The 23,213-nt window shown below is 44.1% G+C and overlaps 2 protein-coding genes across 2 annotated transcripts; one reads left to right on the forward strand and one right to left on the reverse strand.

Annotated features, from left to right (window-relative positions):
• The first annotated feature begins 53 nt into the window (after nucleotides 1-53).
• On the forward strand, nucleotides 54-4,787 carry nupr1b (nuclear protein 1b). The gene is made up of 2 exons (XM_055657797.1): nucleotides 54-442; nucleotides 3,365-4,787. Exons 1-2 carry the CDS (start codon nucleotides 206-208, stop codon nucleotides 3,398-3,400), a joined length of 273 nt encoding a protein of 90 aa, XP_055513772.1. The 5' UTR covers nucleotides 54-205; the 3' UTR covers nucleotides 3,401-4,787.
• On the reverse strand, nucleotides 4,511-22,832 carry LOC129710645 (ATP-dependent RNA helicase DHX33-like). Its single transcript, XM_055657795.1, is given in 13 exon segments — nucleotides 4,511-6,790; nucleotides 9,145-9,231; nucleotides 10,700-10,903; nucleotides 12,724-12,851; nucleotides 14,580-14,668; nucleotides 14,839-14,998; nucleotides 15,262-15,373; nucleotides 16,298-16,483; nucleotides 19,456-19,626; nucleotides 20,242-20,469; nucleotides 21,992-22,152; nucleotides 22,585-22,702; nucleotides 22,704-22,832. Coding segments are annotated over 13 exon segments (2,067 nt in total). The 5' UTR covers nucleotides 22,818-22,832; the 3' UTR covers nucleotides 4,511-6,481.
• Between the last annotated feature and the right edge of the window lie 381 nt (nucleotides 22,833-23,213).

A 23,213-nucleotide genomic window follows, 5' to 3' on the forward strand; every position in this document is an offset into this window, starting at 1 on the left:
ACCAAGAAATTAACAAGCAAACCTAACAAACTGTTTCTCTGACAACATAATACATCTGACCGTCGCTGCAAGAGCGGTGTCTGAAGCCGCGCCCTGACATCACAGTGAATGAGTGAGGACGCACAGACTGAGTGATCCCCGCCCACGCCCGGCCCCGCTTGACCCAGCTCCAGTTCGGGCCTCGCCCGCTACCACCTCCGGGAACATGTCCAGCGAGAGCCTGGAGACCTTCGAGGAAGCGCACTACGACGAGTACGAGTACTACAACCTGGCGGATTACCAGGCTCACGGCGGCGGGAAGGGGAGGAGGCAGCACTGGGCGGCCGGCAACGGGAGGAAGGTGGCGGAGAAACTGTACAACAGCGAGATGAAGAAGAAGCGGCTCCGGAGCTCGGTCAAGCCACGGGGCAAAGCTCCACCCTGTCCCGGGAAACCCCGCCAGGTACACAGCCCGGCCCAGGTGCGGTCTGTCCGCAGCTGTGCACCCCTTCGCGCCCAGATGTGCACCACCACGGCTCCTTCACACATAGCTGTGCAACCTCTGTTCTCTCACAAGTCGTCTCTCCTCTCATGCAGTCTCCTCACCTCTCATGCAATCTCCTCACCAACCCAAAAGGACGCAGAGTGCATGAATAAGTCACCGGGTCAGGAGCATCTCTGGGGAACATGGATAGGTAACGTCTGGGGAGGGGGAGACCCTTCTTCAGACTCGATAGGTCACCTATCAATTCCCCAGAGATGCTGCCTGACCCGCCGAGTTACTCCGACACTTGAGTATTGACCAGCATCTTCATGGCTATCTGGACTACACTTCTTCCCACCCTGCTTCCAGTAAGGACTCCATCCCCTACTCCCAATTCCTCCGTCTACGCCACATATGCACCCAGGATGAGGTGTTCCACACCAGGGCATCTGCGATGTCCTCATTCTTCAGGGAACGGGGGTTCCCCTCTTCAACTATAGACGAGACTCTCACCAGGATCTCTTCTATACCCCGTGACTGCTCTCATTCCCTATTCCCCCACTCGTAACAAGGGCAGAGTCTCCCTTGTCCTCACCTTCCACCCTACCAGCCGTCACATACAACAAATAATCCTCCGACATTTTCGCCACCTCCAATGTGATCCCACCACTAGCCACACCATCCCTTCTCCTCCCGTCTGCTTTCCGCAGAGACCGTTCCCTCCGTAACTCCCTGGTCAATTCGTCCCTTCCCACCCGAACCACGCCCTCTCCGGGCACCTTCCCTTGCAACCGCAGGAAATGATACACTTGTCGCTTTACCTCCCCCCTTGACTCCATTCATGGACCCAAGCAGTCTTTCCAGGTGGCAGAGGTTCACCTGCACCTCCTCCAACCTCATCTATTGCATCCGCTGCTCTAGATGTCAGCTGCTCTACATCGGTGAGACCAAGCATAGGATTGGCGATCGCTTAGCCAAGCACCTCTGCTCGGTTCGCAATTTTTTTTTTTTTTTTTTTTCAAAATAGACTTTATTCAATTGATAAATATATACAATTCCTGAACCATTCAAACAAACAAAATTCATCCGACATTTTCGGAGACTATACAAGTTTTTTTCAGTACAATTTGTTTACATTTGTCAAATTTCACCAAACAGTCCCCTACCCGTGCCACTCTGTGGCCCCTGTCCAAGTAATAAATATATACAGTGTTTACAGTGCGAAAATTCCACCTGACATTTTAATTTCCACAAATAATGTCCTCCACCCGTGCCACTCATGTGCCCCCCTGGCGTGGGATACCTTCCCTTAATTTAATTTGAGGGGCGTCTCCACCATACCGTGCCCCCTATGCCCAGCAGCGGAAGGACCATAGACTGTGGCCCTCCCCCACCGAGCCTTGGCGTTGGCTGCACCAAGCTTCAGCGAGTCCCTTAGCACGTACTCCTGCAGTCTGCAGTGGGCCAGTCGGCAACATTCCCTGACGGACATCTCGCTCTGCTGGGTGGTGAGCAACGCTCGGGCAGACCAAAGAGCGTCTTTGACCGAGTTGATGACCCTTAAGCAGCACTCGATGTCGGTCTCTGAATGTGTCCCTGGGAACAGTCCGTAAATCACAGAGTCCTCTGTGATGGAGCTGTTCGGGATAAATCGTTCCAGGGACCCTTGCATACCTCTCCAGACTCTTTTTGCGACCCACACCCTGCAAAGAGGTGGGCAACCGTCTCCTGTCCACCGCAACCGTCCCGGGGGCAGCGTGAGCTGGTAGTGAGGTTCCGACGGTGCAGGAAGGATCTAACTGAGAGGGCTCCCCTCACCGCCAGCCAAGCCAGGTCTTGGTGCTTGTTGGTCAGTTCTGGCGATGAGGCATTTTGCCAGACAAGCTGGGCAGTCTGCTCTGGGAACCACGCCACCGGATCCATCGAGTCCTTTCCCTGCAGTGCCTGCAGGACATTCCGTGCTGACCACTGCCCGATGGACTTGTGGTCAAAGGTGTTGGTCCGGAAGAAGCTTTCCACAGACGACAGATGGGGCGGCAATGTCCAGCTGACTGGCACATTGCGTGGCATCTGCGCCAGGCCCATCCTTCGCAACACCGGGGACAGGTAGAACCTCAGCAGGTAGTGACACTTAGTGCCCACGTGCCTTGGCTCTACACTCCGCCTGATGCAGCCACACACAAAGGTGGCCATCAGGATGAGGGCGACGTTGGGCACACTTTTAGCCCCGTTGTCTGCCGACTACCGCTCGGTTCGCAATAACCAACCTGATCTCCTGGTGGCTCAGCACTTCAATTCCCTCTCCCATCCGGAATCGGACCTTTCTGTCCTGGGTCTCCTCCACGGCCAGAGTGAGGACCACTGTAAATTGGAGGAGCAGCATCTCATATTTCGCTTGGGCAGTTTGCACCCCAACGGTATGAACATTGACTTCTCTAAGTTCAGGTAGTCGTTACTTTCTCACCTTCTCAGCTCTCCCTCAGCCCACTGGCTCCACCTCTTCCTTTCTTTTTCCCCCCCCCCCCCCCCCCCCCCTCACATCAGTCTGAAGAAGGGTTTCGACCCGAAACTTTGCATATTTCCTTCACTCCATAGATGCTGCCTCACTCGCTGAGTTTCTCCAGCATTTTTGTCTACCTTCTGCAGTTCTTTGTTTATCCACCCCAACTCTGCTGTGCAGCCTCCATGTGTCTATTCTCATTTTGAATTTTGTTAACATCAGGTCTCCGGCGAACCTTTCCAATTCAGGTCGCTTCCGATTCATTCCTCACACTCTGGGCGAGTACGTGGCTCTAGTCTGAATGAGGGAGGTTGCCCACAACTGAAGTCTGCACATTGTTTGAATGTGATCCCAGCCCACGGCAGGACTAAATAGAACGTGTCTCTGCTTTGCCTTCACAGCGTCGTCGGTCCAGAGCGTTGCCTCTTGTTTCCTGAATGTTCCGGTGGCATTGCGTGCTTTTCAAACCCGATGAGACGGGGACGGCGACATTCCAATTGTGGAAAATCTGAGCTGAGGAATTAAAGCACACTCTGTCGGGTTACTGAGTGCTGGAGCTGTTTATTACCGATAGAACACAGGGAAGCCACACGATGTACTTAGAGTGCTGCTTGTTGTGGGGTCTGGGTTTAGCGATTAATTTCAGTCAAGTTCTGACAAAGGGCCCCTGAACTGAAACGTTCAGTTTCTCAATAGCTGCTGCCTAATCTGCTGGACGTTTTATTAATGATTTATTTAATACCTGCAGATTAAATTAAATGTTTTGTTGTAGTTGGACAGTGCGATGAATAATCTCGAGGGAAAACATCAAGTAGAGGCGATGAGATCAGGAGTACACAATTTAGTGTCCAGTAATGTAATCTTATTTGTAAAGACAGCTCTATTTAATGTAATGGTGTAACAATTAAGCCCAGTTAAACACGATAAAAGATGTCAGATGTTATGGGGAGAAGGCAGGAGAATGGGGTTTGGAGGGAGAGATGGATCTGCCATGATTGAAGGTGGAGTAGACTTGATGGGCCGAATGGTCTAATTCTACTCCTATTCCTTATGACTTTATGAACACCAAATCCAATGTTTCCTCGGGTAATTTAAAATGGACCCAATTCAGGTTGCAAGAGCTCCTGCTGTAAGATCAGCCATTCTCCATTGCTGATCATTACACACGGCCTCAAATGACCACAATTCTGTTCCCCTCCTTCACTCTATTTACACAGCGCCACAGCTCAATTCCAGCCATCCTTCCCCGCCCTCTGCTGGCAGCAGCTGCCAGTGCAGCCTCTGGTGGTATGGAGGCTGCCAGGCATCTCCCACGTACTGCTCCCCAGCTCCCTCTTCTCTGAACCATTAAATATGGTTAATTTCTATCGTTTCCTCATGTTGATGAAAGCTCTTTGAACCGTGTCATTTAATGTTTCTTCTCCATACCTGCTGGAATCACTCAGGTAATCTAGCGGCAGCAGTTTAGAGTAATAGTCAGTGTTTCAGGGCCGAGATCCTGTCAGAAAAGCAAAAGGCTGAACAAAAGAAAAAACAAAGATCAAGCATTTGTATCCAAATATTTAATATTTAGGTAACGTTAAACTTGTACCAGAAGTCTTGCATGTTAAAGGCACATTAAGGCACAACCTTTTATATAATCACTTGGTTCGGCGGTGGGACATATGGCAACAAATGCTTAATGACTGTTACAGTTTGATGGCACGACTGCAAGGATTCATCTCCACACAAATTTCACACGAGTTACAGCCCAAACTCTGGCCATGACTGTAGATGCTCTAAATAGGTTTAAACACTCAAAAACCCAAGGTCAACTGTCAGAAGCCATCATCGCAAAAATGTGATCCTATAAAGAAAAGCCGTTTGCATACAAATCATCACAGCTCTGAAACCCTGCACTAAAAGAAGGCACATTTATAAGACATCATTTTTGAATTCAGATTGGCCTAGCGTTTTACAGTAAATGACATTACTAATGCAGGAAACAAGCTTGGAGAAGCAGCGATGAAATGATCTGGGCTGGACACGCACACCTCCCCTGCTACTCTCTGAAACCCAAGAATTTTCTGTGTTAGCCAAGAAAATGGATGTAGAGAGATTTTATGTCACTTTCTAAATCAGCTTCTCCGATAGTACAGCATCCCCATAGTTCTGCATTGGAGTTTAAATGTGAAAAAGATCAAACTCAGAAGACAGAATTTCAACGTGTTGTTTGAAGAAATGCTTTCATCACAGGTTGAAGCTGGAGTCCCCTAGACAGTTCCAGTTCTCACCGGTTGAAAATCCACTGCTGAAGGTGAACCATTGCATTTTGCAGCACTCTGGTTTAGAAAAGAGCTCAGGTTGTGCTTGCCCACCTCTCCCACAGGAAATCCAATTTATCCTTCAACACAATCTTGCTGACCTGTGTTGACTGAATACACGGATACCACCTCGCAGGATAAAGTCTGACTTCAATCCTTCATACTGTTAACATGAGGAGCCTCAGGGTAAAATACTTCTGCAAAACAGATGACTGTAAGCAAGGAGAATGCACCAGTGAATTATGGTAATTAAATTATACTACAGATTCTATTAAAAACTGATTGCAACTGATTGCAGTGGGCCTAAAATGTTTTGGTTTGAATGGTCCACTTAGAATGTCAATATTTTTATTTCTAAAAATGCAAGATTCCCCAAAAGGTATCTGTCCCAAATTATTAAAACTAGAAACTTGGCGAGTATAGGTTGAAGCACACTCCCTTTGCTCTCTACTCTTAAGTGAACACTCAGCATTTTACACACATGAGATACCCCCACATGGAAAGCCTGCCTTTAAGCACACTCTGCATACAGCCTCACTCAGGCTACGGACTCACAATCCTCCATAGGACTCCAAGCTCCTCTCTCCTAATGCATGGACAGTATAACTACTCCAGCTTGCCCAGTCTGACATAATTCTGCTAAATATATATACATGATCCTCAGAATTAAACAAAGCATGAAGCTGAAAACAAAATGTCTGGATAAAGAATTAAAGAACGAACAAGTCCAGCCCGTGATCAGTTAGTTTTTCCTCCCTAGGACACTGGGGAGAGTCTCGGACACACGGGAATGAATATGCATGCACAGACTCAACCATGCGCACACACACACATACTTCCCTGAGACCATACAATTCAACAGTCAGACAATGAAAAGCTACAGCTGTTCACATCCTTTTCATCTGCAGTTAAGGAGGTTCTGGTGCCAAGGCTCTATGTACGACTTCACCATTGAGCAAAGTGCAGGGACATTGAGTGCCACAAGCATGAGGCAGAACGCATTCTCCCGTTAAAGTTTCAGTTATGCCTCGCTGTTGTTATCAAATGCTGGAAAGCTGCATTAGAAAAGCTCAATGCAGTATATAACAATTCCATTTGGAAAACGTATAAAATTGGTTAAAAAACAGGCAGGTTGTCCAGCCTAAACCAGCAGAAGTTCAATAACGCTGATCATTACAACAGATATGAAGTCGGACACTGCACCAACTAGATCCACTAGGTCTTTGCTCCTTTCAACTTTCTCCTAAAGTATTCTGGGGCTGCCTCATAAAGCCACTCAGGATCCACCACGCACAAATCTCGCATGTAGCACTTGGAGGTGTGCAGCAGCTCGTTGTACAACATGTAAGGAGGCCTAGAGTGGAAGAGGACGGAGGAGGGGTGGATCACCACTGGCTGCCGGGAATCCAGGGTGAGGTAAGTTCCGTCCAGTTGAAGCTCCACGGCATTCAGAAACAGACTGTGGGCCAGGCATCGCCGGACATTGCTCGTGTCCGCACGGGACGACTCCAAGTGAACTCCGAACTGAAAGAGAAACAAACACATTAGATCATAACAAAAGTACTTTCAATTTGTCTTCTGAAACAATTAAATATCCCCATTGTGCAATTCTTTCACTCAGCTGACGGAGCAGGAAACACCCGCTGGGAGAACCAGACGTCAACCTCTACCAGCCAGCAGCCCTAGAATGTCGACCCACAGAGACATCAAGCACAAGCCAGAGGCAATGCTCACTACTGAACAGCCATCCATTCTCGACTGAGCCTCTCATGTAAAGAATGAGTGCCTGACACAACTCCCAATATGTGAACAAATAAATGAACATCAACACAGGTTTGCTAAAGATTGGCCTATTTCATTGAATTATTTTATTATGTAATAACCGATTAACATTTGCACTTACTGAGTTTATGCGACCATTGATGCTATGGTCAATAAAGCACACCAGTGCCTTTTTTCCCCCTCAGAGGATTAGGGAAATTTGTTATATCTCCAACAACTCTTAACAATTTCTACAGAAACACTATCTTTTTGGGTGTCATCAAAGTTTGTTTTGGTAACCACTCTGCCCAAGACAGCAAGAAATTGCACAGAGTTGTAAATGCAGTCCATCACACAAACCAACCTCCCCCACCATCGACAGCATTTACACTTCACACTACCTCAGGAAAGCTGTCAACATAATCAAGGAACACTTATATCTCAGTCATTCTTTCTTTGCTCCTCTTCTGTCGTGCAAACAATGCCAAAGCTTGAAAGCATGGACCACCAAATTAAGGAACAGCTTCATCCCTGCTTTATCTGAATAGAACTCTCACATATCAGTAGAATTTCCCAATCTACCTTGTAGTGGCCATTGTACTTTTTAAAAATCTACACTCTCAATGAAGCCATAATCCCGTATCTGTCCTCTGTCTTTTTTCTCTTTTGCACTACCCTGGCTTGTTCATGTAAGGTATAACTTACTTAGATAGTACACAAAACAAGGTTTCTCACTGTATCTTGTTACACATGACAAGAATAAACTAATACTAATCCCATTTATATGCATTAAGACTGTTTACTTATAAGCCTTGTCCATTAAAGTGTCTGCTTAGCACTCTCTCCATTGCCATCACATCTTTGCTGCAGTTTGGTCACACACAATAGTGCAGTCACACACACCTGTGCAGAGCCACACACAATAGCACAGTCTAACCAGCATATCGACAAGTTGAGGAACAACACCCTATCTTCTGTATGTAGCCTACTGGACTTGTGATCAAATTCTGCAGCTTCAGGTAACTCACCGTCACTGTAGTAAAACTGGCCACTTCTGTGACTAGTAACATTAGCACATTGTGACCTGCTGACCAAGTCCCACAGTTCTTCACTTCCCACCTTTCACATTCCTTTCTTTATTCTCACACTCCCCAACTGCACTCATCACATGGCTTTTGTTCCATTATTTTTTCTCCCCCAAGAGACCTTATTCTATCAGAGATATTCCATTATAGAGATATCCATAATTGACCCACCTTCTCTACAACTTAAAACTATCTTGTTTTCTCACATTTGTGCTTCTGAAGAAAAAACATTGATTCAGTGTTATTTGTTTCTTTTCTTCCCACAGAAGCTGCCTGAACTGTTGAGTATTACAGTATTTTCTTTGTTACTTCAGATTTCCAGCACCTGTAGTATTTTTGTTAATTTTCAATGGATGGTATATGAATACAGAAGGCATGGACATCTAGTAATGTCCCTCAAAGTTCAATCTGATATCAATAAACGACTCAGAAACTCAGCTTATGCAGCCATGACAAAAAATGGAAAATTTACAAAATATGTAAAAGAATAATTACAGACTTCGGTCACAGACTGAAGTGGGCAGGCATGAGGCAAATGAAGTTAAAGTACAAATTATGAAATGTTAACTTGATAAATTTGAACAGGATGCAGGACCAGAGCAAAATCCAGTGATGCTCACACCCCTACCAAAAGATGAGAGAACATTATGCACTTGCCTGCCTTAGTCCTCTGGGTGAGTTGCAGAGGGGCTATCAACCAACATTCAACAGGTTGCTACCAAATGCAGCCATTGTGTGCTGAGGGAGGGAGGGGGATGAGAAGAGAATATTTTTATAGCGGACTGGCTGTTATTCAGGTGGGCTACTTTGTCCTTGCTGATTTCAAACCCCCAAAACGTGCCATCCCACACAATTTTGAATTTAATTTGCTATTTAATACCCAAGTTGGTTAAAGCCTCAACCTGACCAACATTCCAAAGAACCAGGGACTTTCTGCTCCTCAGGCATGAATTCTTTTGGACAGCCATTTTTCGCTTCCTCAAGCAGTGGCCCCAACTCAATTACCAGGACTGAGCGAGAAACATGCTTTACCTTCACACAAATGTCCCGCAGCTGACGTCTAACTTCCATCACCATGGTCATGTTTCGGCTATTCACATAGTTTTCTCTGCACCATTCCTAAAAACCAGACATTGGACAAAACAAAAATGGAACATTACAGAAATGCATCGTAGACTTTCAGTAATTTGAGAAGGAGGTTACTTTATATAGGTTACTTTAATTCTTCCCCTCTCGTTCTCCACAAGTGTGGACCGAAGGTTCTATTTCCACTGTTGTCACACTGATCCCCGACAGTTCTTCCAATAGTCACAGATTAGACTATCAATATTAAGCAGAAAGTGAACTCACTGCAACAATATTGTTATATGCAAGTGCTCAATGACTTGTTTTGCTTTAGATTTCAACAATGAGTAAATCTAAAAATGCAACAAAATGGTTTTATTAAGACTTAAATTAATCATCACTCTGACATTTCCACCACCTTCAACCTGTCAGATTTTCACGTCTGCACTCTTTCCACTTCCTGGGGGAGACCATCTTCTCTACAATTCCTTGGTTCACTCATCCCTTACAAACCAGTATGTCCCTTTCCCAGATAATCTCTACTGCAACCACAGGGGCTGAGGAGTCAAGAGTTGAGGTTCACATTCTCAAAATATTTTAGCACTTTAACAAGGAGAAATGTCTTCACCCAGTGAGTGGCGAGTCATTGGCAGTCTCTACCCCGGAGACCTGTGGAAGATACATTTCTGGTATTGGAGTAATCAAGGAATCTGGGGTAGTGCAGGAAAATAACATTGACTAGCTGATCAGCCATGAATTTTGAATGGCACAGCAGACTCGAGAGGCTGAACGGCCTGTTCCTGCTCCTACGTCTACACCATCTACTTGTAGGAAATTGATCACATTAGCCTCAATGGTATCATATCCTCCATTAGACAGCGGCCCACCTGGAGGACATTTGCTCTGCATTCAAAGGTGAATGGGACATGGGAAGGAGCAACCCCCCGCACGTGAGGAAATGCCTAGACCACCCGCTCACGGGTTTGTGGGCTCCAGGATCAGGAGGAATAATTACATTGGGTAAAACAAGACAGGTAATCTAAATAATTTTCATTCTGAAGGGTCTGGCCAAGGTCAGCCTTAACGTGTTATTTCACCTTGCCTCAACAGTGCAAACAGAGAACTTGCAGGAAGGCAAATCCAAGCCCTGGAAATAAAACTTCGGGAGCAGTCAATCTATGAAACAGGTTTCCTAGGAAGACAACATTTCATGCAAATGTAATTATATACTTTTCTGAAAGAAAAAAACCTTTGGGTACTGTGGACAAGTAGTCTGAGATGTCATGTGGAGTGTTTGGTGCTTTTGGTGGGAACAGGTGACTTTAGATACAGGTAAAGCAGGTTCTTCACAGCTGGTCGTTTTCCATACACCACTGGGATTTGATGTAGACTGATCGATATTGTTTTAATATACCTATTGCTGTTTCGCTCAAATGATAGAAGATAAATTAGGTAGACCTTAATCTTATTTCATCGAGCACTTGTGCTTCTAAGAGTCTTAAGGAAAAATAATTCTCCTTACCCTTTGTCCTGCTGTGTTTTTAAAGGCGTAATATACATTTAATAGGGTCATATGATCTCCCTCACTGGAGATGAATTTCCTCCTGGCAGAAAGTACTTCATCCTGCTGCGCCCGAGGATTGTACAGGACACTGTCCACCGACAGCAAGGAAACAATAGTCAAGATTTCTTCAGTGCAGTGAAATTCTGGGGACACCAGGAGAGTCTGTCAAAGAGAAAAATGATAAGTATAATGCCTTACCATGTTACTTTGGTGAATAATAGAACAGGATCATGAACAATTGGCTTTAACCTGGTGTTTATGTTCTTTACAAGCAACATCCCTATCCCTCAGCTGGCCCCATCCATGTGTCCTTCTCTTCCTTTTTTCCCTTCAGTGCATGTTTGGTCTTTGTTTCTACCACTCCCAATGGTTCCTTATCCCCATCTCAGCAAATAAATTTCCATCTAAATGCCTTAATCAAATAACTGTGGACTAGTTTGAATGTACAGTCCTGGTCCAGTCATCTCACCCCGGAGTCCCTTCATATACCTTCACATAGCAACCTTCTTATTAATCAGATCGCTCCTCAATCTATTCCAGAGTGAAATGCCCCTCTTGTCTGTTCTGTCTGAACCAGTTCTTATATCAAACTCAAAATTGGTGCATGTGACATTAAATGTGAACTTGAACTAGATGTCAACATTATTGTAATGCTTCCTTTGTTCATGACTGTCTTCTCACAGTGCCAGAAATTCATGTTTGATCCTGACCATAGGTGCAGTCTCTATGGAGTTTGCAGGACTATTGCATTATAGCAAACTACCTGTAAAAGTATTTTCAGAAGATATTTGGAACAGTAGCTCATAATTAATATTTTTTAGCAAAATGGTAATCAGTTGGAGTAGGATGAAATGTGGCTACAAAGTTAGATCCAAGACCAAAAGCTGAGGGGAATGGCGAGTGACTTTTTTTTTTACACCGAATGAAGATCAGTGTTAGGACCAAAACTGCCTTTCTTTCAATAATAACCAGGTTATGGGACATAATTTTAAAATCGGACATGATTGGAAAGATAGTAAACAATAAGGAGGATAACAACGGTGTTCTAATAGGTACATGCCAAGTGAAGTTCAGTGCAGAGAATTATGAAATTATGCATTTGTTGAAGACTGAGCAGAGGCAATATAAACCAAATGATATAAAGTGAAAACATACAAGTAAGGGGAATGCAGATACACATATTACAGAAGGTAGCATGTGTAAACAGAACAGTAGCAAGTACATTTATAACTAAATCTCACAAATGAAATATGGGCTCAATTCTATGCAGCACACATTATAGACAATATCAAAACGATGAAGAGAAACAGGTTGTGCCTCTTAGGAGACAGGTAATAAAAAGACATGCGAGGTCATTAAAAACTTTGTGGAATAAACAAACCCTGAAGCATCAACGGCTGAATGATTGGCATATGATTATGCTTGAGCTCCTTAAGAAATTAAATAACTAGAATCTTGATATTATTTTTGATAACATAATTTTGTTTAGACCGAAAGGTCTAAATGACAATAAAGGAATCTAATCCAATCTAATATTTTTACTAACAATTAATAGAAAAAAGATGGAAGCTTAATTTTCATTATTATATATTTTTTTCTTTCCTTGTATTGCCAACACTTCATTTCTCTTGCCCAATTGCTCTGAAATACAGTTCATTGACCATTTATCCGAAGGTTCGCCATTGCCGACCAAAACTTGATTCCCTCGGCCCCTACCACCTGTGGCTCATTCCACCCACAACTCCAGCTGGTGCCTCCAATATTCAGCTTCCCTGTCCCCACAACCTCTGCTTTCTCTCACTAAATAACAAATCTTTCACCACTCTCTTCCCACTTACACACCCCTGCCAACTAGAAGCCTTCTGAATAAAAAGGACAGCTGAGGGTCTGGACATCTCCGCTAGCTGTGGGTACATTACTAACACCAGAGCTAGGTTGCATGACTTTGAAAAGCTGTTGTGTACACCAGTTGTGTTTGCTACCTTGGAAAATCTGGGTTCCAAAGGAAATGCTGCCATTTTGATCCCCAAGGGTGTCAGGATGATCTGGTTGTTTTTGCGCTCCACAGCTCCCAGTTGTTCAAGTTGGTCAACAGCTGCTCGGACAGCATCTGCAGATACACAGCATTTGGTTAAAATGCACAGTATTCACAGAATTGGCAGACTAAACCTGCAACAAGACAGAATGAATGCAAAAACTATATGCAAAATTATAAAGGCCTCTAAGTGTTATTAGTTTTATTCTATTATTCAAAAACCTCCAATTTATGGATAATAGCTACCTCCATATTCCAAAGATTACAATTCTGCTAAAATTAACTGTGATTTCGAAGTGTGTGAGTGCAAACCTTGGGCGTGCTTCCCTTGATTTTATACTAAAACAGAATATTCATTGGTTCTCTGGGCAACGGGAAGTTCCCAGGTCCAAGCATCACTTCTGCCTGACATCAACATGATGAGATCAGGCATGGAAGACAGTGGTGCCACTCTATCCCAGCTGTACAAACGTCCACAAATTGAAAATGCTGAAATTACTCAATGCAGGATCTTTTCTGTTTGCTCTTAGTGACTTCATAGAGCTGTTGAGTCAACTACGCTGGTAGGTCTGAAACCGGTTGCAGGTCTGATAGGGTGACCTCCTGTTGGCTGAGGGGTGGGAAAATCTCCTTTGCATCCTTTTTCACCTGAGATCTTCACATCCGAAAGTGCAGGAACCAGAATTGGATGTAATAACCCAGTTGTGGCCTACCAGTATTTCATAACGATTCATCATGACCTTCCTGATTTTATACTCTGTACCTCCATTTATGAAGTGCAGGACCTCATGTGTTTTATTCATTCTCAGCAGTGCCACCTGAATATATCTGTACACCCTGCTCCCTTGGTTCCAACATTCCCTTTGCAACTGGGCATCTACTGTTTCCACAGGTTTCACTTCATACTTGTCAGTATAAATTTCATGCCAGTCCATGCCCAACAACGGCATTCGCAGTGCAGTTGTGAATCCAATAATGCATGCCTTCACAGTTCAGTTCCCCTGAGCCACATGGTCCTGGTGGACTCAATGAAACAAAGGTGAGCTACAGTTAACGAGCCAGCAACCTAGGTTCAATCTGGATCTCTGATTCTGTCCCTGTGGAGTTTGCATGTTCTCTCTGTGACTGTGGGGTGTTCCCGTTTTCCTCTACAGCTCTAAAACATGCAGGTTGGCAGGTGTTGCAAATTATTCCACTGAATAGGTGACTGGTTGAATCTGGGTGGGGAGTGGTTGATGGCAAGGTTGGGAGAATAAAATAGGATTAGTGCAGAATCAATGTGAACGGGTGCTTGATGGTTGGTGTGGACTTGGTGGGCAGGAGGTCCATGTCTGTGCTGTGTGACATCATGTCCCTATAATGTCATTTAGTGATGACAGAGTGTAGAATGATGGGCTGGATGAAAATATTCCTTCCTTTTGTTCACTGTCAGGATGCTAGCATTTCTAGACATTCTCTGACAACTTGGTTAGTACTGGAAGATATTTTCAGCACCTAGAGCCCGAAGTTAACAAGGCCCACAGCTTTGAATCAATGATTTTTTTTATTTTGCAGCAGTGGATTGTATTGAATTCTATTCTATAACACCCTTTACACCTTTCCCTATTCATCTACTTACCAGAAAAAGATACTCTCTATTTTTTCCACTCTGTAAAAGGTCATCACCTTGTTTCTTCTCCACAGACATTTGATGAGCTAACTCTCCAGCATTTTTTGTTTACAATTCTGATGCATTAGTTTTAAAACTTTGTCTTTATGTTAATTATTTTTTCAGACAAGTAAACTGATGTTTGATCCTCTTACCTGGAGATGGTTTGGATATAAAATCAAACGTGAGAATGTTGGGAATCCTAAGTGCCAGGAGCTGCAGCACCACACTTGCCAGGTTACACCTGTGCACAGGAACACAAGAGGAATGGCAAGACTGGGTCACAGGCAGCACTGGACAATGTCAGAATTAAATAAATATCTTACAATTTGCCACCAAAAGCAAACTGGGCCCCAGTAACCAGCAACAATAAAGCAACAAACTGTCAGAGACAGTTGCAGCACAAGAGATCACCTTTGTATCTCTGGGACGGTCATGTTGAGGAATTTTTCAAAGTCGTCCTCTGTGTAGAGACGGTAGCAGATTCCCGAGTGCTGCCTTCCTGCACGCCCGGCTCGTTGCCACGCCTGGGCTTTCGACACTTGCTGCACAGCAAGAACCTCTAGTCCACTCTCTGGAAAACAACATTCACTCGATTGCTCCAGTTCCATTTATTTGCTTCCATTAGGTGAAAGACTTGTTTCATTATAAATACTTCTGTTGTTCCCAACAGAAGTTAAAGTCTGTCAACTGGCTTAAGGGTTGATGGTACTTCCCCCATTGACCAAATGCTGGAACAATGGGAGAAAGGTGAAGGAGAAGGGAAAACGGAAGAGGAAATGTGAAAGAAAGCATGAGGAGGAAGAGGAAAGGGGGACATTTTTATATATTACCTACCAGGGGTGTAACGTTTAGCTTTAACCATTCCTGTGTCCACAACATATTTGATGCCTGGAATTGTGACAGATGTTTCTGCTATATTTGTTGAAAGGATCACTTTGCGACGGTCCTAAAGAATAAAACACAAACCATAATAAGCAACTTTTTTACATAGGTTTCTTGCTCAATTGTGGAAATGCACAATTAATTGTCAAGCATTAATGTCCAGTTTACATGAAGCCATTTAATTCTGGATATTGGAACTGCACTCAACCACAATCTAAATGAATATTCTTAGTAACGCTCTCTACATAACGAGCAGATGCAGCAATCCAAGGTTATGTGAAGAATCCAGGGAGTAGAATCAGGAAAGGGCCATTGGGCCTCTTGTGCCTGCTCCACCATTCAATAACGTGTGGCGTCACTTTCCTGCACTAACCGTATATCCCTTCATATCCAAAAATGTATCTACCGATTCCTTGAATATTTTCAATGACTAAGCTTTCGCTTGCCCTTAGGCAGATAATTTTAATGATTTACAAGCCTTTGGGTAAATAACTTCATTTTTTCATTATCCCTACCCATGCCTTTGAGATACTGACCCTTGGTTCGAGCTACCCAGTTGGGGGAAAATATTTGCTCTGTATCTCCCTAGTCAAGCCATGTAAGAATTTTGTGTACTTCAATGAGATCACTTCTCATTATTCTCAAACTAAGACAGCTTGGGCCCAGTCTACTCAATCTCTCCTCGTACAACAATAGGAAAATGACAAATGTTTCCTGGTACAAGGACTTTGTGTTTGAAGTCCACTAATTAGTAACCTTCCTTTAAATTTGTATTCCTCGTGAATGAAATGTCTGAAAAGGAACTGATTTCAAAATCAACTCTACATTCAAATGTCCAAGTATGGAAACAGTAAATCATATCAGTCTATGTGTTAAATGCCAATAGACACAGCCCAATATACCCAGCAATAAACGATTCAACTGTCAAATAGCTAAATAGAGAAAGAACACTAATTTTTAATACTGGATTAAAAGTTTTTGAAAGTACCTTCGGTCCTTGTTGAAAAACACGAAGTTGCTGCAAGGGAGGGAGCGATGCATAGAGAGGAAGCACTGACATCTGGCAGGAGCCTTGTGGAAGGTTCTTTGAAATTTGCTTGCATGTCCTGCTCATGGCCTCAATTTCCTCCTGACCCGTCAAAAAGACTAGAATGCTGTGCGAGGGTGGAGCTTCCTGTTGCAAAAATAACAATCACCATTTACTCACAGGCAACTCAGATGCCCTCACTATAGATTCCATTCCTTCATCCCTTTACCACCTTCCACTCAGTTTTCTTTGGGAAAGCACAATCCATTTGGATATTTTGATGTCAGTGCAAAAATGTAAGAGGTGCAGATGAAATGTTCTTCTCACAGGAATTGTTAGCTGTTAAAAATGTACAACAATTACTTGGATGAATGGATTGTGTAATTTCCAATTTTTTTTTATACAAACCTGGATATCATTGTAGGCATGGAAAGCTTAAGGCAATATAAATAGAAACTATAAAAAATATTATTAAATATTGGGTTAATTACATTCATCATGGCTTTGTCTGCGGCAAGTCACACCTTACTAACTTGATTGAGTTTTTTTTTTGAGCTGATGAAGCTGACTGATGAGGGCCTGGCAGTGTCTTCATATCTGGCTTTCCATAAAAGATAGAAGGTGGTGGTGGAAGAGTGCTATTCTGTTGTTATTTGAGATATATAAAAATGACTTAGACATAAATGTAGATGGGTTGATAAGCAAGTTTGGGGGCAATACCAAATTGGTGGAGTTGCAGGCAGTGAAGAAGGCTGTCAAAGGATCAAAGGACACAGCAGGATATAATCACTGACAGATTTGGGCAGAGAAATGGAATTTAATCCAAGCAAAAGCAAGGTGTTGCATTTGGGAGGTCAAATACAAAGGGAAAGAATGCATTTAATTGCCAGATCCTTAGCAGTATTAATGTACAGAAGGAATTTAGGTCTTTAGCTCCCTGAAAGTAGTAACACAAGAAGATAGTGGTAAAAAAAGATGTATGGTATGCTTATCAATCAGGGCATTGAGTATAGAAGCCAGTAAGTATTGTTGCAGCTTTATGAAACTCTGGCAAGATTGCATGCGGATTATAGTGTACACTTTAGCCCTTTCCATTACAGGAAGGATGTGAATACATTGGAGAGAGTACAGAAGAGGTTTAGCAGAATGCTGCCTGGATTAGTGAGGAGTAGCTATAAAGAGAGATTGGACAAATTTGGATTGTCTTCTAAGCAGCGTTGAAGATTGAAGGGACACCTGATAACTGTATTTGTAATTATGAGAAGCTTAGATAGGGAAGACAGTCAGAACATTTCCCCCAGGGTGGAAATCAAGTTCAAGTGAGTTTATTGTCATGTGTCCCTGTATAGGACAATGAAATTCTTGCTTTGCTTCAGCACACAGAACATAGTAGGCATTTACTACAAAACAGATAAGTGTGTCCATATACCATGATATAAATATATACACACATGAATAAATAAATTGATAAAGTGCAAATAACAGAAAATGGTTATTAATAATCAGAGTTTTGTCCGAGCCAGGTTTAATAGCCTGATGGCTGTGGGGAAGCAGCTATTCCTGAACCTGGTTGTTGCAGTCGTCAGGCTCCTGTACCTTCTACCTGAAGGTAGCAGGGAGCTGAGTGTGTGGCCAGGATGGTGTGGGTCTTTGATGATACTGCCAGCCTATTTGAGGCAGCGACTGCGATAAATCCCCTCGATGGAAGGAAGGTCAGAGCCGATGATGGACCGGGCAGTGTTTACTACTTTTTGTAGTCTTTTCCTCTCCAGGGCGCTCAAATTGCCGAACCAAGCCATGATGCAACCGGTCAGCATGCTCCCTACTGTGCACCTGTAGAAGTTAGAGAGAGTCTTACTTGACAAACCGACTCTCCGTAATCTTCTCAGGGAGTAGAGGCGCTGATGAGCTTTCTTGATAATTGCATTAGTGTTCTCGGTCCAGGAAAGATCTTCAGAGATGTGCACGCCCAGGAATTTGAAGCTCTTGACCCTTTCAACCGTTGATATAAATGGGGCTGTGGGTCCCCCTCCTACTCCTTCCAAAGTCCACAATCAGTTCCTTGGTTTTGCTGGTGTTGAGGGCCAGGTTATTGCGCTGGCTGGCACCATATGGACAGTTGCTCGATCTCTCTTCTATACTCTGAATCATCCCCATCAGTGATACGCCCCACAACAGTGGTGTCGTCAGCGAACTTGATGATGGAGTTTGCACTGTGATTGGCTACGCATCACGAAATACCAAAGGTTAGAGGGCATAGCTTGAAGGTGAGAGGGGAAAGGTTTAAAGGAGATCTGTGAGGCTAGTTTTTGTTTACACAATGGGTTGTGGGTGCCTGGAACATGCTACCAGGGGTGGTGGTGGTGGATATGGATACAACAGTGGCGTTTAGGAGCCTTTTAGAAATTACTAGACCAAGTGGCTCAGGAATCAGCAGTGCGGCTGTTTTTAAATAGCGTCTTTGAGGGGAGATGCGAGCGCCAGCAGCCGTTTTGGTCGCTGGCCAGCAGGAGGCGACTAAATGAGTGCGTGTGGGGGGGGGGGGGGGGGGAAGAAGGATTTTATTAAAAATGTGTAGATAAACACGACAAAATTTAATGAGTGGATACTTGGAATGAAAAGTGAAATCTCTGCCAAAATGGAAAAAAACTCGGTGTCTCTGGGTCTGACGTTGGCGTAGCAACGAATCAAAGGCTGGCACCCACAGGCTGGCAACCACAAGTCAGGCAGAAAGCCAGCAGGCACACAGTTTTAATATTATATAGATAGATAGATGGGAATGGAGGGATATGGAGGTAGAGGAGTGGAACTTGACATCATGTTTGATACATACATCAAGGACTCCAGTTTCCAGTATTCCCAGCAGAGAGAACTTTGGATTCAACCTTCTACTTCCTTGGATTCCAGTGACTTTTATTTTCCTGATCCATGTGGGCCTACGATCCAGGCACACGACATTAAATAGGCTACGCTCATTCACTGTTCTAGTTGTCACTGCCAATAATTCAAACTAACAGTAAACTTACATGCAAAAATGGATGCCCAGCAGAACCATTTGTGCTTTAAAACCTGTTGAATGTTCACAACAATTAAAAAAAACATTTGGCACATCCACTCACCTGATGGATCTGAAAAATTGACACCAGCGAGGCATGGAGGTAGTCATTCTGAGGCTCCTTCGTGTAAAAGATCTGAATGGAATGCTGTCTCCCCTCCAGATACAAAACTGGTGCTCGGTTGAAGTACTGTGAGAAGAGATCTACATCCATTGTGGCAGACATGATAATTACCTAGTAATAAAGTCACCGAGAAACTGTTATAGTTGCAATGAGTCCATTCTCCTTTTAAATAGTCAGTAGAAACAAAAACTAGATCCTGTTTGGACAAGTTGTGTGCTAATCATTAATAAGCTCAACTTAACTAGGAAATATTTCAGGTAACTTCTACAGACACCCCCCCCCCCCATTCCCCCCCCCCCCCCCTCCTCCTCCTCCCCCACCCCATTCCCAACCTCTGGCTAACCTTGCACCAATTTATCACCTCCACCTACACTCCTTCCTCCAGCTTTACAATTCACAACTATTCTATCCTCCAGCTTCACTATCTGCAACTCTTTACCCTTTTAACTGACACCTGTTTTTCTGATCTCTTGCCTTTGTCCAACAATCCGCCCATGATAAACCCCCTCTTCTGTATTCACCTATTACCTCCCATGCTTTGTCCTGTCCATTCTCTCTGAAGAACTGGCAAAGTTGATTGAAAATAGTCCTACTATTTACTGTACCGTTCAGCATTTCTGATACCTTAACGTGAAATATGGATGAAGATGGGCAGGGCAATGAACAACAAGGATACCCTTGAGTTTTCCTAGTGGTTTTGTGTGATTGGACCACAAACCTTTTTACCTTCAATGGCGTTTTATTGAGTTCCTTCCGTTTTCTCTGGGCACTTTTCACGATGCCAAAGAGAACATCTGTTTGTACAGTCCTCTCGTGGGCCTCGTCCAAAATCACAACACTGTAACGGCAGAGCAGGGAATCTACCATGGCCTCTCGGAGCAGCATCCCATCCGTTAAAAACTTAATTTTACTCTTGTGTGACGTGAGATCTTCAAAACGCACAGTGTATCCAATCTGTCAGGTAATTTACAAGAAATAAAATATGGATATCAAAAAGGAGGGACAATGGGAATACAAAGGTCGATAATCAGCAAAATACCACCAACAGTATTGAGAGATTACTTTAGAATTATAGAAATTCACGACGGATGATGAGGCCATTCAGCCACATGAACATGTTGACAAACTGGAACATCTAAGCTGATCCCATGTCCCGACTCACTGCACAGCCTTGGAGATTTAGGTGCTTCAAGTGCAAATCCAGGAAGTTTTATATCCCCTTGTTATCATCCTCTTGTATTAGATTTGTCTTTATATTATGTTGTATTATTTGTTATATTATGTTGTTTTTTGCTCATATTCCCTTACCATTGACTCAGTGCTGACCCATAGAGCCACCCCATTAATTACCTTCCCCTATAATGTTTTTTTTCCTCATGCTTAATAATTATTTCCCCCTCCCTCCTCACACCTGCCTACATTGAACACCCACGAACAGGCTCTGCGGCCATGTCTGTGCCAAACACAATGCAACGTTAAATTAATTTTCTCTGTCTGCACATGATGTATATTTGTCTATTCCTTGCTTTTTCACGTATCTACCTAAAAGCCTCTTAAATATCACTATCATATCTGCTTCCACCACCCCCTCTGGTTGCGCATTCGCCCTGTAAAAAATCTTGCCCCACCCATCTCCTTTAAACTTTTGTCTCTCTGACATTAAAGCTATGCCTTCTAGTCTATGACATTTGCAATCTGGGAAAAAGGTTATCTCTACTCTATGCGTCTCAAAATTTTACATAATTCTTCCTGGTCTCCCCTCAACCTTTGATGCTCCCACGAAAACAATTTGAGTTTTGACAACCTCATCTTATAGCCCACACTGTCTCAAGGGCCTGTCCCACTTGGGCATCATGCAGGTGGCGCGCGAGGATTTTGAGAATCCCAAAATCCTGGGGCACCACATGCTACTGCATACGCCACCACGCCTCATCACGCGCCATGCACGTGCCACGACGTATGCGTCGTGACGCATAAATGATGTAGTGTAAATGACGTCCAAGTGGGATGGGCCCTTAATACAGGCGGCATTCTGGTAAATCTCTTCTGCACCCTCATCTGTTTGAGTTATATTTAGTTTATTGTCATGTATACTGAGGTACAGTGAAAAGCTTTTGTTGCATGCTAGCCAGTCAGCAGAAAGCCAATACACGTTAACAATTGATCCACCCAGAATGCACAGATACATGATAAAGGGAAATAACGTGAATAATGTCTAGTGCAAGATAAAGTCCAATAAAATACGATCAAAGATAGCCCAAGGATCTCCAATTGGGTAGATCGTACCTCAGGACTGCTCTCTAGTTGTTGGTCGGATGGTTCAGTTGTCTGATGGGAATTGTAACCAAAGACCAAATTCTCAGTGCCTGCAACAATCCGTATCAGAGCATTACCTAATCAAGAGCAGGTAGGAAAGGCTAGTCCATGCAAGTCTGGTTACCGACATCCATATTCAACGTGAATAAATAAACCTTACCAATGTGCCTAGTTCCGTTTTCTTCTCTTCCGAGACTCTTGCTGCAAGTGATATCGCTGCCACTCGCCTCGGCTGTGTAATTGCGATGACACCGTGCCCTCCGATGCAAGCTTCATAAAGATACTGAGGAATCTGTGTTGTCTTCCCAGAGCCTGTTTCACCTAGTATCACAGTACAAAACATTCAAAGGATCGTCTCCGATAGCATTTCTATCTTCATTTAAATTATTTTGCGAATAATGCTCTGAAACAAGGGACAAATCTCATATTGGGATTTCCTGGATACGAGTCTAGACCCCAGCAGTATTTTCCAACCAATTAGCAGAAATTTATCATCCCCAAAAAGGGTTGTGTTCCAGCATCAGCCCGGTACCAACACATCAAATCATTATTACTGACATCATCCAAGACTATAGGAATGGGAGGTTACACAGAAAAGCTGGAGAAACTCAGCGGGTGCAGCAGCATCTATGGAGCGAAGGAAATAGGCAACGTTTCGGGCCGAAACCCTTATTCAGACTGAGGATTCCTATAGACTCAGACTATAGGAATGGGGTCCGGTATGGGGTATGGTCGGTATCCGCGCGGATCTACCTATGATGATGGCGGTGTCCAGGTGACGGAGCTGGCCGATCAGCTTGGCCCGAGCCCGGTAGATGGGGAGCTCCCTCCGCTGCTGCTCCATGTTCCGGCCGGTAGCATAGTTACCTCCCCTGACTGCGCCACGCCGCCGTCTTCAACCTCTTAGCGGGTGGGGGCCGCGCCTCCATTCGGCCAGCGAGGGCCCGCCGGAGCTGCCGCTGACGCGCACAACCTGCGCCCCCCATCTGCACCGGGCCGAGGGGACGTCATCAGTCTGCTCCCGGACGATACACATGCAGCCCAGCAAAGATCCTATAGCAGATGCTCAGCCCAGCAGCAAAGATTTAGTTCGTCTATAATCTTTGCCCAACAGCGACCAAAGATCTTACAGCAGAGCTATAGGATCTTTGGCAGCGACTGCATCTTTCATTCTTCGTCTGCAGCTCCAGCTCACTCTTCTTCTTCTTCTTCTTCTTTGGAGTTTTACGGCAGCCGGCATCCACAATGTTGCATTGCTGCCACCTCCAGCTCACTCTTCTGTAGGTGCAACTCAAGAACCAAAGGATAATCACAGATATCTCAGGTGCAAAATTAATCAGGTAGTAATTGTAGGATATTCAAAGGTTAAAAGGTTCTTTATT

The sequence above is a fragment of the Leucoraja erinacea genome, chromosome 28 (assembly GCF_028641065.1).
Source record: "Leucoraja erinacea ecotype New England chromosome 28, Leri_hhj_1, whole genome shotgun sequence".
Lineage (NCBI taxonomy): Eukaryota > Metazoa > Chordata > Chondrichthyes > Rajiformes > Rajidae > Leucoraja > Leucoraja erinaceus.

Coding starts and splice junctions, on each gene's coding strand:
- nupr1b (XM_055657797.1), top strand. CDS start 206: ATGTCCAGCGAGAGCCTGGAGACCTTCGAGGAAGCGCACTACGACGAG. Junction 443..3,364: donor GTCCCGGGAAACCCCGCCAG/GTACACAGCCCG, acceptor TTGCCTTCACAG/CGTCGTCGGTCCAGAGCGTT.